Genomic DNA, 14646 nt, shown 5'->3' with positions numbered 1-14646 from the left:
TTTTTTTAAAAAGCTGGTTTCAGCCAGTTCATACCAGTTTATCTGATCCTACAATGCCATACTGAAACATATATCATATGGACTCATATGAGTTCACTGACAGTGCACTTGCAAGTAAGGTCATCTAAGTTCATTTGCTTTTGGAAAGCCCCCGAACAGGCAGACTATAGCCTTATGCCTTTCCTATGTTACCTCTTAGTGAAAAATTCATATTCCCTTTTAGGCAATGCTTAACTATTTGGTTGCTGATTACATTACATTACAATCTATTTTACTTATTGATTATGGGTGTATTTATTAAAAATTTCCCATCATCATCATGGCCAGTTAGACAACAAACAAACAAATGTATGTTTAAAGTATGTAAAATCTGTTCCAGCTGACGGAATAGATATGATTCCAGTTTAAGCAATGTTTCTGTCCACAAAAACAATGCTAGCCTATTTGAGCCATCTCAGTTTTTTACATGTGAAGCCTTCTTTTTTTCACTTGAATGTGAGTGAAGCATAGACTTTACTTAAAATAATAATATACTAAAATGTTGTGGTACAACCAGAACAGCTCCTGCGCTGTACTAACGGTGTGTGGAGGAGACTCTTCTCTGATACAGCTGTAAAAAAAACTCAAATAAACAGATCTGCTGTTTGTGCTGTCAGGTTTTAAATCTGCTGATTCCTTAGAAAAAAAAGGGAAAAAAGAGCTAATATTCTTGCCTGAAGCAGATACCTGATGGAGTCATTGGCAGTGTGGATCGGATGCAGTGGCTTTAATCAGTATACTTACATATTTGGGATTATTTTTTTGACAAGTATTTTTCTTATTGTTGGATAACTTTAAGTGCTCCCTCACATGGGATTCATGTCTAGGGCATCTTTGCTTTTTTAGCTTCAATGGCCACATGAAAAGCAATGCAGTTTGTTGTGCTCTGAGGTAAAGTGATGTGGATGTCTGGTATTAATATATGATGGATTCAACTAAATCTGCTATGACATTTTCTTTGATTTTCTCTTAATAATATGTCTTTAAGATTTTGACATTTGATGTTTTTTTTTTTCAATAATACAAACACTTTCACCAACAATTAACCCCATAAACACTAGCCTCCTGGGAGTCCACACTTATGTTCCTCACAACTACAGAAATTAGACATTAGTTACTGAATTACAGATTACAGATTAAGATGAATAACAACTTGCAGTTCAAAGGATAAATAAATCAGTCACTGATAATTCTTTGTGGCATTCAAAACTCCCTATAAACTGTAGGTAGGAAAATGTCTCTTTAAACACTTTGTTGTTGTGAAATTCCTGACTGCTGTATAAAAGAATGCTGAGCATTAACATTACAGTTGCTACAGTTACACTGCAGTTTGATGTGCAGGGTGCACTACATAACATGGCCTCCAGGGGGTGCTGTGTACTAATGCAAACGTTTCCAAAGGGGTTGGGGTGGAACCTACATCTGTTCTATTGTTCCTTGATGTCAAAGAAAATAAATTGCATATGCATTAAAAGATTAGAGAAAGAACAAAAAAAATTAATGTTCCCAAGGTTACAAAACTTTTCTGTAAAGTTGCTCCAATGAACATAAAGTAGTTGATACGGAGCCAGGACCTATTCGAGGAAATATGAGAAGAAATATGAGAACCTACTGCATCCACTGCAGATCTGAAAACTTTGTATTTATTTTTCATATAAAGCCACAGAGAATAGCACCAGTCTTTTCAGTGAGATAGAGAAGACTTTTTTTTAGAAAAAAGTGTCAGTTATTTTGTCCAAAGCTATGTTGCACATTAAACTTTTAAGAGATGCCGCACTGTTTCAAAACCACAACCAGTTCTTCCACTATTAGTGCACACACAGACAGTCTGCCACCTGCTTCCTTCCCGCTAACACGCACACAGCAGGCCAAAACATTTTTAAAGACTGACTGACATTATTACATGTGATGATACATCCTGGAATGCGTGCTGAATGTGGTGACACATCTAACTATGTGTGACTGTCTGCGTGTATATAAACTGTGTAAGTTTGAATTTGTTTGCTTGTGATTGTCAGCCATTACAACATTTTTTTGACAAAGCCAATTCTATGAAATAAACTGATTATTGTGACATTGTGTCATATCTACTAAGAATTATTTACTTATTCTATTAATTATTCAGTAACTATTATAAATTATTCAGTAGCTACTATGAATTACTCAGTTACTACTAAACCTTATGTAGTACCAACTACTATGAATTATTCAGTAATATTTATGAATTATAAAGTAACTGCTATGATTTTGTTCTGCTATAAATCATTAAGTATCTTCTTTAAATTTTTCAGTCACTACTAGGAGTTATTTAGTAACTACTATAAATCTGCAAGTATATTCTATAAATGAATGAGTATCTAATATGAATTAACAGCAGCGATATACATACGTTATTTGCAAACTCTGAAGCAAGTTTACTTATTTTTTAACAAATTAATATTTTACTTAGATAAATTAGGGTTTCTGAAAGGAAATGTAATAAAAATAGCAAATATTAGCACTTTTCTAGCAAATATTAGTTAGAAATATTAACTTTTGATCTTGAACTCCAGAATATTTGTACTCTTTACTTTAGAATTAACTCTTTAACTTAAGTTAAAATCAATTCATAGGCTTGAATTTAATTTTTTAATTTACTTAGAAAAATATTTGCATTTATGAGTTTATAAGGGATGCAGCCGATGCTGGTATTCAATATTTTTATTGTACATATCTCTTGATGCACATGTTCACATACAAACATTAATTAAATGTAGACATTGGGATTACTTCTTCCAGATTACCATTACAAATAATATTTTTTTGTATAGGGTTAAAATGCAGTATAATAAAATGCAAACACTTTAGCACAGAAGACCAGAATCACCCAAACATTCTTTCTGGTGTACAATAAACATGTTATCAAATATCACTTTGAAATATGGGCCAAATCTTAACATCAGTTCGATGCTGATCATTTTTTCTAAGCAAATATCTGCTGATACTGATCTGATTATGATATCATTCCACATCCCTGGTGTTCAGTTTACCTACTCATCTTGTACAGGTGATTTTAATGGTGCTCTATACTTCATTACTAAACCTAATAATAAAGTTATATACTTAGCATTGAATACGTAAGAATGGAAGTCTGAGGGACAAGTGGTGATTACAGCATTATGCTGTTACTGATTCTGCCCAACTCTCCTTCCAGCCTATACTACATGCTAGTTCAGTTTGTAGTGTTATAGACAGTCGTGCCTGCCTCCAGCTGAAGTATTACTAAAGAAACTTTTACTTGGTGCAGAGCCACGCTGGCTGTCATTCTGTAGTTCAAGGGAACTGGGGAGGTAATGATTCCTCCACACAAACCAAACAGGATTTACAGTTCAGGTCCAACCACACTGTCTGAAACAGCTCCAACTCCCTCAGGTACGCCAAAACAAGATGTAGATGCTCTCCACTTTTGTGTATCTAGGCCTCGTTATCTGTCTGCACAGGTAAACATGGGAATTGTTCAAGCAAGCTTCTTTGTAGCTTTTCCCTGTAGCACACCATGACACAGAATCAGGAAGAGGACACAGCAGAACTTGTGGGACACTTACAAAAAACAGAATTTGCACAACCTAAATAGTTCTCGTTCGTTCCAGCTAAGAATGCTAATACTAGCACGCAGAGGCTCAGCAAGTGTTTGGAAAGCACAGTCCACTGACTCAATTCAAAATCAGGACTGAAGATCAGTTCCTTCAGTTCTTCACCCCTCTTCACCATGCTCATAGCTCAGTGTGCTTACGCAAACCTCTCAAACATGCTCCAGGAGCATTAGCAAGCAGATAAAGAGATGTCAGATAAGATTAGTATACAGCTATCGCACACACACACATACCAAAGCCCCTGCTGACAGACGGCTAATCCCTCTCAGCTGAAAGATCTCACCTGAGAGATCTGCATCACACACTTCTCAAACTGTACTTTTTCAAATCACGATGGAAATCAAGAGGCAAAGCTCTCATTATTCTACTCTGAAAATCTTCAAACCTCAGCTAACACCCAGCAGGTAAAAGAGCTACTTAGCAGATTCAGGTTTTAAGCAGAACTCAAGAAAAAGCACAGCATGGTGCTGCTTTTTCCCAGCATCAAGTGGCCAGCTAGGTGCTGGATGATTAACAGCTACTATCAGGACTATTCCCATGCTGCCTCACTTTGCTTCCTCTGTTTTATGAGTATGTGTTCACCACTGGCTAATCCATGTCTCTGTCAAGGTGTGGTATTTAATGCTAACGCTGAAGTACTGCTTTGAGCCAATATGTTTGAAATTAGGCACTGCTAGCCGCATCTCAACTGCTAAACTGCCTTAGCTATTGCTAGTCACCAGTGAGAAACCCTCAGGGCTTTCTAGGCTTTTAAAGAAGGCCTAATGAATACATGTCTGTACTTTTTAGCTTCTTTCTATTTAACGGCATCGTAATTTGTCTTGTTTTTAAACTATGCAATTATTGTAGTCATACTGTTATTTCACTGGTAAGTTTTGGTTGAGAAAAAAGGATCAAAATCTTCAACTATCTACGTAGACACAGCCTTACAAGCTTTCTCATTGGCTGGGCCTTCAGGAGCTGAACTTAGGCCTTACATGCTAAATTGATAACCAACACAATTATGATATGACAGTTCAATCAATCAATCATGTTTTGAATTACAATGGGTGTTGTGGGAAAAACATCACTCTGGATCTTCTGGAAATCCTAGATAAGTCACTGATTAAGAATATAAGCTGTAGCCTGACCAAGTTTCAGTCAGTTGTTAGAATGGAAAACAGTGGTAACAGAACACTTTACTGAGTCACAGTAAAACTGCAACATACATGGTAAAATAAGTGGTAATGTCTCTTGCAAGCTTTAAAAAATGTGATGTCTTTTACAAAGTTACTCACTGCTGACATATTCTTAGAAATCACTTAGCAAAAATTTGCATTATCATAAAGGTGTTTTTTTTTTTGCTTGTGTTTTGATCAAGTTTTGATATTCACAGCCCAAACTGAAGGCCTAGCTCCAATAGTCATGGCTTGCTACTGCTAGTCACTCTCTAAAGAAGCACAGAAAAACACAGTCATTCAGAATCATCCATCATCTAAAGTGAAAGGCAGTCTCTGAAATGCACTGTTGTATCGTTTAAAAGGTAAGCTATTTGCTGAAATATCTCTCAGTAAAGAGACATATCTCACATTTAGGTTATTGAGTGCTAAACGTATCTGAACCTTTGAAGTGGTGGATAATAGGTGTACTTCATGCTCTTCAGACATTCAGATGATAAGAGACAATACAGTGACCTTTATAGACAATGACTGGAGTGTAATGTGTGTGTGTGTGTGTAGAAATGATGCTGTTCTTTGGGGAAATAGCTTAGCACCTCTGATGCTCTGCACTCTGATGTCTCTGCTAAAATCAGGCAGATTGGTTCGTAAGTGAGAAAATGTTTTTCCTGCTAGTGTCACAAAAGTGGCTCACTATACAGTACTCGTCACTATACATGTATAGGTAACGCATCATAATGCATCACAATATCGCAACTGAGTTATAATGGTTCATGCTTGTATCTCCACTAGCCATATCCCTGCCATGGTGAACATGTAACAAACAGCAAGTTGGGTGTAGAAGCTATAGAAGAAACTTTACAACATTTACTTTCCTTTTTTGGTTACTGCCATCTATTGGTATTAAGTAGGTACTTCATCCACATTGACTGAACTACAGCACTTCGTGTAAATACAAAGATGACAATCTAACTAACTGAATAAATTAATATCATGGCAATGACCACCTAAACCATGACCCAATCTATGTTTTAAAATTTGGGACAAAGAACTTTCACTATCCTATCACTGTATAAAACCCAGATCTGCATACAGGGTGTATTATCCTACTCATTCTGTATGAACACAGAGACATTTAATGTAACTTAGATACCTACTAAGTCTACCTGTATTTCAATGAATGCAATAAAAAAACTTGATTGAACCCTTCTTTTTTATGAAGCACAAAGTAGAGTAACTGACTGCTATGAAACAAAAGAATGAGTGAGTCTGAGGAGCCTTTGTCCCTACTGATTCTAAGAAGCCACTGACCTACTGAGTCTGAGGAACCACTGAACCTACTTACAGAGGTGTAAAGAGTACTGAAAATCCCTACTCAAGTACAAGTACTGTTACTGTAGTGACAATTTACTCAAGTACAAGTAAAAGTATTAGTCAATAAAATTACTCAAGTAAGAGTAAATAAGTAGTTAGCTGAAAAACTACTTAAGTTACTTTTTCGTATTTCCACAACGTGAACATATTTCTGAGCTGACTCGGCTACATCACTGGAAATAATCTGTACAGAAAAACACTGAAGCTAAAGTTCTGAGAGCTGAGACTGATCACAGTTTGCTTTGCTACTGAATATTGAGTTGGAATGAGGTTTACATTAAACTGCATGCATTTCATGGTTAGACGATTATATAAGATGTCCTGGTTTATCTGTTTCCAGTAAAGTATTTCAGAATCCCTGAAAGACTGTGCAGAGGATGTTACTGTTTCAGTGAGTACATTTAAAAAAGAGAAAAAAAGAGTCAAAATTATGAGTAAATTGCTTAATTAATAATGTGATTTTAGTGACAGTCCTGCTGCCCATCAGCTCCCTGGACTCTACCTTACGTTAATAGGTGTGAACCTCTCACAGCCTTCAAACTGTATATTTTCACTGATATCTGTTCAGAACATTTACACCATTAAAATTAGCAGCAACATCAGCAATTTACCCAGCGTTGATTTATTTCACTAATCATGCTGATCACTTCATACAGAATCAGACATTGTTACTGCATTTTTCACAGTTAAACAGCTACACAGCCTCTCACAGTTAAAGACAAACACCAAGGCAGAGAGAGAGAGAGAGAGGAAGAGACACAGAGGGAGAGAGAGAGAGAGAGAGAGAGAGAGAGAGAGAGGGGCGGATCAGATTAGGGCAGTCAACGACAGCGCGACAGAATCACTGCTCAGAGTTGATAAAGATCCTGTATTAGACTAGATTTCTTGTCTTCACGACCGTTTATCTCCAAAACAGCAGCTAGACTAGGCTGTATAAACGGGAACCTGTGGGCTGTGGGCGACACCTGTTGTAGCTGACAGACACTGTAATAAAATATACGCAGCAGATTTCCAATGTAATAAACAGCATCATTATAAAAGAAAGAAGAAACCTGTAAACATGGTACCTGTTTAGCTCGGTTAACGATACCTCAGTCTGGAGTCGAGTTGTGAAAGCGGATCTCAGCAGGTTTCGTGTGTGGCCGCTGATAATAACGCCGTTTTCTTTATATATACAGATGACCTGTTGGAGCTCGGTAAAGTTAGGTTGATATTCGATATTCAGCGGATATTCGCGTTTCGCCCCTCCTATCGCTCACAAACAACCTCTTAAAATTTCTGAAATAACATTTTCTAAATCGTGGTAAAACAAACAACAAACTACAATCATTATATTTCGTCAAAGTACTCGATCTTTCCATTTCGCCAAGTACTTTTGATGAAAATAGCCGGAATCGCAGCAGTAGGCGCCGAAAACGGTAAGGGACCGTCTGTAAAGTGCGGGTACTGATTAAAAACGTGAAACATTCAAAGACATAAGGAGCCTGTTGGCGTTATTTATAAAGACTTTAAACCTACTGAAATAGAAAGATAATGTGAAAATCAACAAATCAACAATAACTGACACTAACAAGTATACATCGGACCTGATCTGACAAACATACTACAACCTTTGGATTCATAAAATTTGCCTGAGTTGAATTGCAGAGATTATTTTTTATATGTAATTAATTGCTACTGTGAGATGTCCATAAGACATACACATCTAGTCACTTGTAGTGTACAGGTACCCATCTTGCAAAAATATTACAACCTTTAGTTTGATAACACATTCCTTTTTTTGATTTTTTATGACATTTAAATTCCTACTATGTTACGTACATATAACATACAGATTTAAAATCACTTGTAATGCACAGAGACACACCTGACAAGCATACTACAAACTTTAGTGTGGTAAAATATGCCTCAACTGAATTTTAATGAATATTTTATAGAAATAAATCGCTATTGTGTCACATCCATATGACTTACAGATCTAAAATCACTTGTAGTGTAGAGAGACACGCCTGACAAACATACTACAACCTTTAGTTTGGTAAAATATGCCTCGACTAAATTTTAATGAATTTTTTCTTGAAATAAATTGATACTGTGATATCACTGTAGTGTACACTGATTTGTAGTGAACATGTCACAAACCTACTTCAACCTTTAGTTTACTAGATGTATTCTTTGATTGGATTTTAATTTCCTGTAATGGACTTGCGACCTGTCCAGGGTGTTTTCTGCCTTTCGCCAAATGACTGCTGGGATAGGCTCCCCCTCCCCCCCTGCAACCCAGAAAGATAAACAGCTTAGAAAATGTGTGTGTGTGTGTGTGTGTGTGTGTGTGTGTGTGTGTGTGTGTGTATGTCAATTTTAATTATTCTTCTTAAAAATTCCTGTTCACCTATTTGACATACTGAGCTAAAATCACTTTTAATTTATTAAGACACATCAATTGACCCTACTATAACTTTAGGTTTAAAAAGTACCTCTACATTTTATGGCCACCAGAGAATCACTTCCATTTTAAATGGCTGCCCAACCCTGCTTGTGACAATCTGTGCATAGTTCCAGACCTGATCTCACATACTTTAGAACATACACTTGATCAATGTCTTTAAGAGCATCTGAATACTAGAGTCAGGTGTGGTGGAACTACAACCCTGATGAGTGGTAGTTTTTTAGGTGTAGAGTTGAGTATTTTTGAGCACCCCATTTCCAAAAAGTTGGGAAAAGAATTTCACATTTCGATTCATTGGACCACAGGACACTTTTCCACTTCCCCTAAGTCCATTTTAAATGATACTGGGCCCAGAGAAGTAGACAGCATTTATGGTCCTGTTTATATAGGAGTTTTCTTCTTTGTGTTTTAGAGTTTTAACTTGCATTTGTGGTTGCAGTGATGAAATGTTTTCACAGACAGTGGTTTTCAGAGGTGTTTTTGAGCCCATGCAGTGATTTCCACTACAGAATCATGTCTGTTTTTAATGCAGTGCTGCCTGAGGGCCCAAAGATCACAGTCAGCAAATACTGGTTTTTGGCCTTGTCCCTTGCATACAGAGATTTTTTTATCTTTTAATGACATTACGTACTGTAGATGATGAAAAGAAACAGTTCTTTGCTAGTTTATGTCAAGAAACGTTATTCCTGAATTGTTGCACTATTTAATTGTGCGGTCTTTCACAGAGTGATGAACCCCTCCTCATCTTTACTTCTGAGAGACTCAGCCTCTCTGAGATGCTCTTTATACCCAATGTTACCTCATGTTACTGACCTGATGCCAGTCAAACACCAGGTTTGTTTTTTAAACATTTCACAACTTTACCAGCCTTTTGTTGTCTCTGTCCCAACTTTTTTGAAACATGTTCAAAATGGGCAAATACTTTTCAAAAAAACAAAAACATTTCTCAGTTTCAACATTTGATATGTTATATTTGTACTACTGTCAATTAAATATTGAGTTTAAATGATTTGCACATCATTGCATTTTGTTTTTATTTACATTTTGTACAGCGTCCCAACTTTTTTGGAAATGGGGTTGGAAATGATCAAGTTTCAGGCTTGTGAACTTTTTGGTGTCACTCCACGCTCCTGTTCAACCAGGGGTTCTAGGGTCCTACACAGCCAGCCTCCACCACTGACCAGCTCCTCAATCCTTTCCAAACTGCCAATCTTGTGGTCTAGATTCACTCAATGTTTTGGGCTTTGGGAGCCTCACTTTATGTAGTGTACTCTTGTTTGGGACTGGCCTGCTCCGGCTCTGACTCCACTCATTTATTACCACACACACTTGTGGCCCATTTCTAAGACTGAATAACAAACAAACAGTATTGATTTAATGTTTTAGGCACTTGAGAAAAATTAATTTAAAAAGCTATTTAATTGGTCAGTAAGCAATTAAGAATGTTAAGAAAAACATAAATATTAGGATGAATACAAATTTCCAAACATTCCAAACCCTCTTGGGGTTTCTAAACCCTTGTGGACATCAAGCAATACTTGTAGTTTTCATCCACTAGCTTTTTTTCATTAATTAGTCTTTGATTAAATCAGGAGTGCAGGTTGTTGGATTTGTTGGATATTATTATCATTAATTTGCCCTTCGTTCGTATTCTTGTCTGAGCTGATACGCTCATATTTTTTTTACTCTGTAACGTTATGAAAATTAAAGTAGCGAAGTAAAAGTATTTTATTAAAAATTAACTTAAATATGAGTGAAAGTACTATGATTTAATTCTACTCCAAAGAGTATCGTTACAGGGAAAACTGTTCTCAATTACAGTAACGAGAGTAAATGTAATTCGTTACTTACACCTCTGCCTACTTAGGGATGGCTCATGGTCTTGTGAGGCTCCTGGGCACTAGCATCTTTGGAGCTGCCCCCCCTAACTCTAACCATTGCCATAAATAAATGAATAAATAAATAAACTGAAAAGTGAGATTAAACAATACTTCATGTTTGTGTTCATCAGCAATGCAAATTTTCAATCCTTTTTTTTTAGAATAAACAAAATTAGCCTTATTATTGATTAATGTGCAATTTTCTACAGTGTACATTGTGACATTCTATGCTGTTGTGTAAGGTTTTATGAATGTAAAGCCAAACTGAGCCTTAATGCAGGGAAAAAATATTCCTACACATAAAAAGGGTACAACATCCAATGTAAAAGGAAGCAACAAAATAAATGATAAAGGGGCCCAATATTTCCTGTTTTACTTCATTTGTTTAGTTGTTCATCTAATGCTTACATCTGCATTGGACAAGTACTTAATGCGCCTCTAGTCTGAGACCCCCGAGGACCCTGGGGTCTGGCCCTAATGGCCTAGTCAGTAATCCATCCCTGATCCTACTGGGTCTTCAAAGCCACTGATGTGTTGGGTCTGAGGAGCTACTGGCCTCTGCCGAATCTGTGGAACCACTGACTCTACTTTTTCTGGTAAGCCAACAACCCAACTGAGTTTGATGAGTCATTGACCATACTGATATCTTAGAAGCCATTGACCTGCCGAGTCTGAGGAACTATAGAGGTTGCTGAGTGTGAGGAGCCACTGACCCTACAGAGTTTGAGGAACTATTGACCCTATAGAATCTGAGAAGCCACTGACCCTAGCGAATCTGAGGAACAGTTGACCTTACCGATTCTGAGGAGCCCCCAACCCTACGGATTTTGCAAAGCCGTTGACTCAATTGAGTTTGAGGCCCCCACTGACTATAGAAGAGCCCTGGACCCTACTGAGTCTGAGAAGCCACTGACCTATTGAGTCAGAGGAGCTATGGACCTTAGTGAATTTAGTGAATTTGAAGAACCATTGACGCTTCTGAATCCATTTATTCTACTGATTCCATTGATCCTACTCAATCTGAGGAACGACTGGCCTTACTGAGATTGAGGCGCAATTAACCCTACAGAATTTGAGGAACCACTAATCCTACTGAGTCAGAGAAACCTGATGCCTTTTCCACAGCCTTCCACAATATTTTTACACAGTTCATGAGTGTGCTCAGACCTTGTAAGGCCTCTTTGGCTCGGTCCAGCTCCTGCTCCTTCTCTCCAAGCTGCACCCGTAGCTCTGCAGCCGAAAGTGTGTTAGCTGAACAGCCCTGAGACTCTTCAAGGTCTTTACTCAACATTTCCTTCATCTGCCTCAGGAGGTGCACTTCCTCCTGCAGCTGAGCCACTTCTTCCCTCAGCAGCACTGCAGAGAAACACAGAGAGAGAAATAAAGTTGTCAGGAAAAAAGTTGAAAATTTTACATCCCGTCACCTAAAAATAAAACGCTGAAAAACAGAATTTGTTAACTTCCTTAAACTCTAAACGTCCATATGTGTGGATCCACACTTGAACTCTTTAGTCTCATAACTACATAACTTACACATTAGCTTCATCGTAGTTACTAAAAAAATCATAGTAGTTTTTGTATAATAGGCCTGTAGTTTAAGAGGTTAAATCATCAGCAGATGGAAGAGAAAAGAAAGAGGAATGAGAAAGAAGAGGAGGGGAAAAAACAGTGAAAGGCAGAATGAAGGGGGGAGGAAGGATGGAAAGAAAAGAAAAAAGAGAGAGGGACATGATTAGTAAAAGCAGTAATTATGAACAGTGGTTGCTGGGCTGTAAGATTGCAGCCTTCTACAGCCAAAGCAGAGTGAAAATTGCTGTGATAACAGAAACAGAGCGCTCAGCTGTTTTCTTCAAATTCACACCCTCCACATCATTCACTGCTATTTCTGTTGAAGTATTTTTTGGTTTAGACTAGCTACAGACAGACAGACAGACAGGATCACACACACAGACCAGTGTGGGTACAATACTGAGCTTTTATTCAAATGTAGAACCAAAACCAAATACACTTAACTGAAATAAAGGCTCCTCTAGGCTCGCTCGCCAAACTCAGTTTTAGTCATGGCTCTACAGCCAAAGTTCTCTCCCTACCATTTTTTCCCTATTGGCATGCTTTGTTTTTGTTTATTTGTTTACTTTGTTTATTGTCAGTTCCATCCACTAGCTAGGTCTCACCCTATTTCACGATACTTCCTCCAAGACGTGAAACCAGACCAACTTTACCAACTTTAATGAAACTAATGCACTGTACACTGCAACATGCTTCAATGAGAACGCTAACTGCCAATTCTTCCTATTCTAGCAAACTGACACCCACGTTGGGGGAGATGGAGGACCATCCTACCCAATCTAGAGGGAGTGAGGCCAGTTGTGCCGTCTTGGATCCCTGGCTCAGAAGGCTGCTGTGGCATTGCTGGAGATCAAATTTGCGGCCTCCTGATGATGGGTGTCACAGCTCCTCCCTCTGCACGTAAACAGTGCACTAAAATTCTTTTTTGTTTTGACCGAAAAATAGTGACCAACTGTTCTCTGTTGTCGGGGATGTTGGATTTCATGGCACATATAAGTCTACTAAAATTAATCATTTTAGTACATTAAGCAAACTAATTTTATTTATTGTCAGCTCGTTATGGTTTTAGGTTTTCTGTTTTGTCTTGCAGCCCAGGTTTTCTTGAATTTCAGTTTTGGCCAAATATGTGGTGCCTCACTAATAAACAGGGCTCTCAGAAATACACGTATAAAACTGTCACTGGGGCAGTACCTCTCTTGTCACTGGGGTGGTACCCTCAGTGGTACATCTCAGTGCCTTTAGTCAGGGAACATAATTGTACCATAATCCACTGAAACTCCACACACCCTGTCTTATCTCCAGGCTTTTTATTTTATTGTTCTGTTTTAAAACATTAAGTTATGAATAGGTACAAATACGCACTTTTCACCTGGAAAAACTTCTTTAAGCTACACAACTGACCCTTAAAACCACTGCTGTACCTTTGAGGGAATATTTACATTGTTTATACCCTGGTGAATGAAAAAGTACCTGCACAGAGCCTTTATTTCTAAAAGTGTACAACCAATAATTGTTTCTATAATCACTTAACCTATCAACTATTTTTCAGTTAATTGACTAAAAATGGATTTTTGTTTCATAAAAAAAATCAATAAATGTAGAAATTGCTGTTGTTAACATTTATTTCTCAGTTGAACAATTTCTCTTGCTAATCAAGTATGACTGAATACAAAACAGTTCAATTTTTTTTTATTATTACTTTTTCTGTTTACTCAGTTCTAGCACATAATTTTAAATTTTGTCACCAGTTATGAGTCACATCAAGATTATGAGCATGTCTTAAATATCTAGGCAACATCAACGGCTAAAGGTTTCTTCATTAAACATCACTATGTTTATGGCTGGTACGATTGACTAGCACATTTATGATTTTATGAATGCATATTTCAGATTTTAGGCACATGCAACTTTATCATCATGAAAGCATTCTAAAGCAGATTTTACTTGCACTATTTTTGTCCTCCCAGGTCACCTGGACTGTGTTAGTCTGGAGCCTTTACCTCTACTGGGCCAACATTAGCCACTAAGGCTAAATAGTTAAAGCACTTACACACTACCAGCAATGTGTTGAAACTCCAGTATTTCTGGTAAGTTTTGTAATGTTTGTGCATTGTTGTCAGGTTACTATAAAATGCCATCTCTTTATATGTATGCACTGTTATGTGCTGTGACCTTTGTGGGTCTTACTATCTTGAGTTTATCTCCATTTGTCCCACCATTATTTAAAGTACTGTCAATGCCACAAAGAATTTTCTTTTTATGGTGCAACTAATAAAGCTGTATTGAAATTGTAGGAATTAATGCATATATAAACAATATATGTTTGGATTCACAATGAAATCAGTATCATATCAGTTTCGGAAGATATTTGCATTCAAAAATATATTCAGGTTCATGTAGTCATAATTTCAACATTTTATAAATGTTTATGTATTGGCATCAACCCACAATCCCTATACTGGTGCATCTTCAGACGTGTGTGATAAACAGCAAATGAAACCACAGTAACAGCCAGATTCTAGATTAAAGTAAGTTGTGAAATATCA

The 14646-nt window shown here is 37.2% G+C and overlaps 1 protein-coding gene across 6 annotated transcripts in view; it reads right to left on the bottom strand.

Moving 5' to 3' along the window:
- Positions 1-14646, bottom strand: part of kaznb (kazrin, periplakin interacting protein b) — a 179038-nt gene that overhangs the window by 32906 nt on the left and 131486 nt on the right. For all 6 annotated transcript variants that reach the window (XR_005006144.1, XM_036560009.1, XM_036560008.1 and 3 more), the window contains one exon: positions 11699-11887. Coding sequence is in view for 5 of the 6 variants with exons in the window: in XM_036560009.1 (XP_036415902.1) it covers positions 11699-11887 (189 nt within the window). In the remaining variant the exon portion in view is untranslated. The remainder of the gene's footprint in view (positions 1-11698; positions 11888-14646) is intronic.

The sequence above is a fragment of the Colossoma macropomum genome, unplaced genomic scaffold (genome assembly GCF_904425465.1).
Source record: "Colossoma macropomum unplaced genomic scaffold, Colossoma_macropomum, whole genome shotgun sequence".
Classification (NCBI taxonomy): domain Eukaryota; kingdom Metazoa; phylum Chordata; class Actinopteri; order Characiformes; family Serrasalmidae; genus Colossoma; species Colossoma macropomum.
This window is presented reverse-complemented; position numbering and strand designations above follow the sequence as displayed.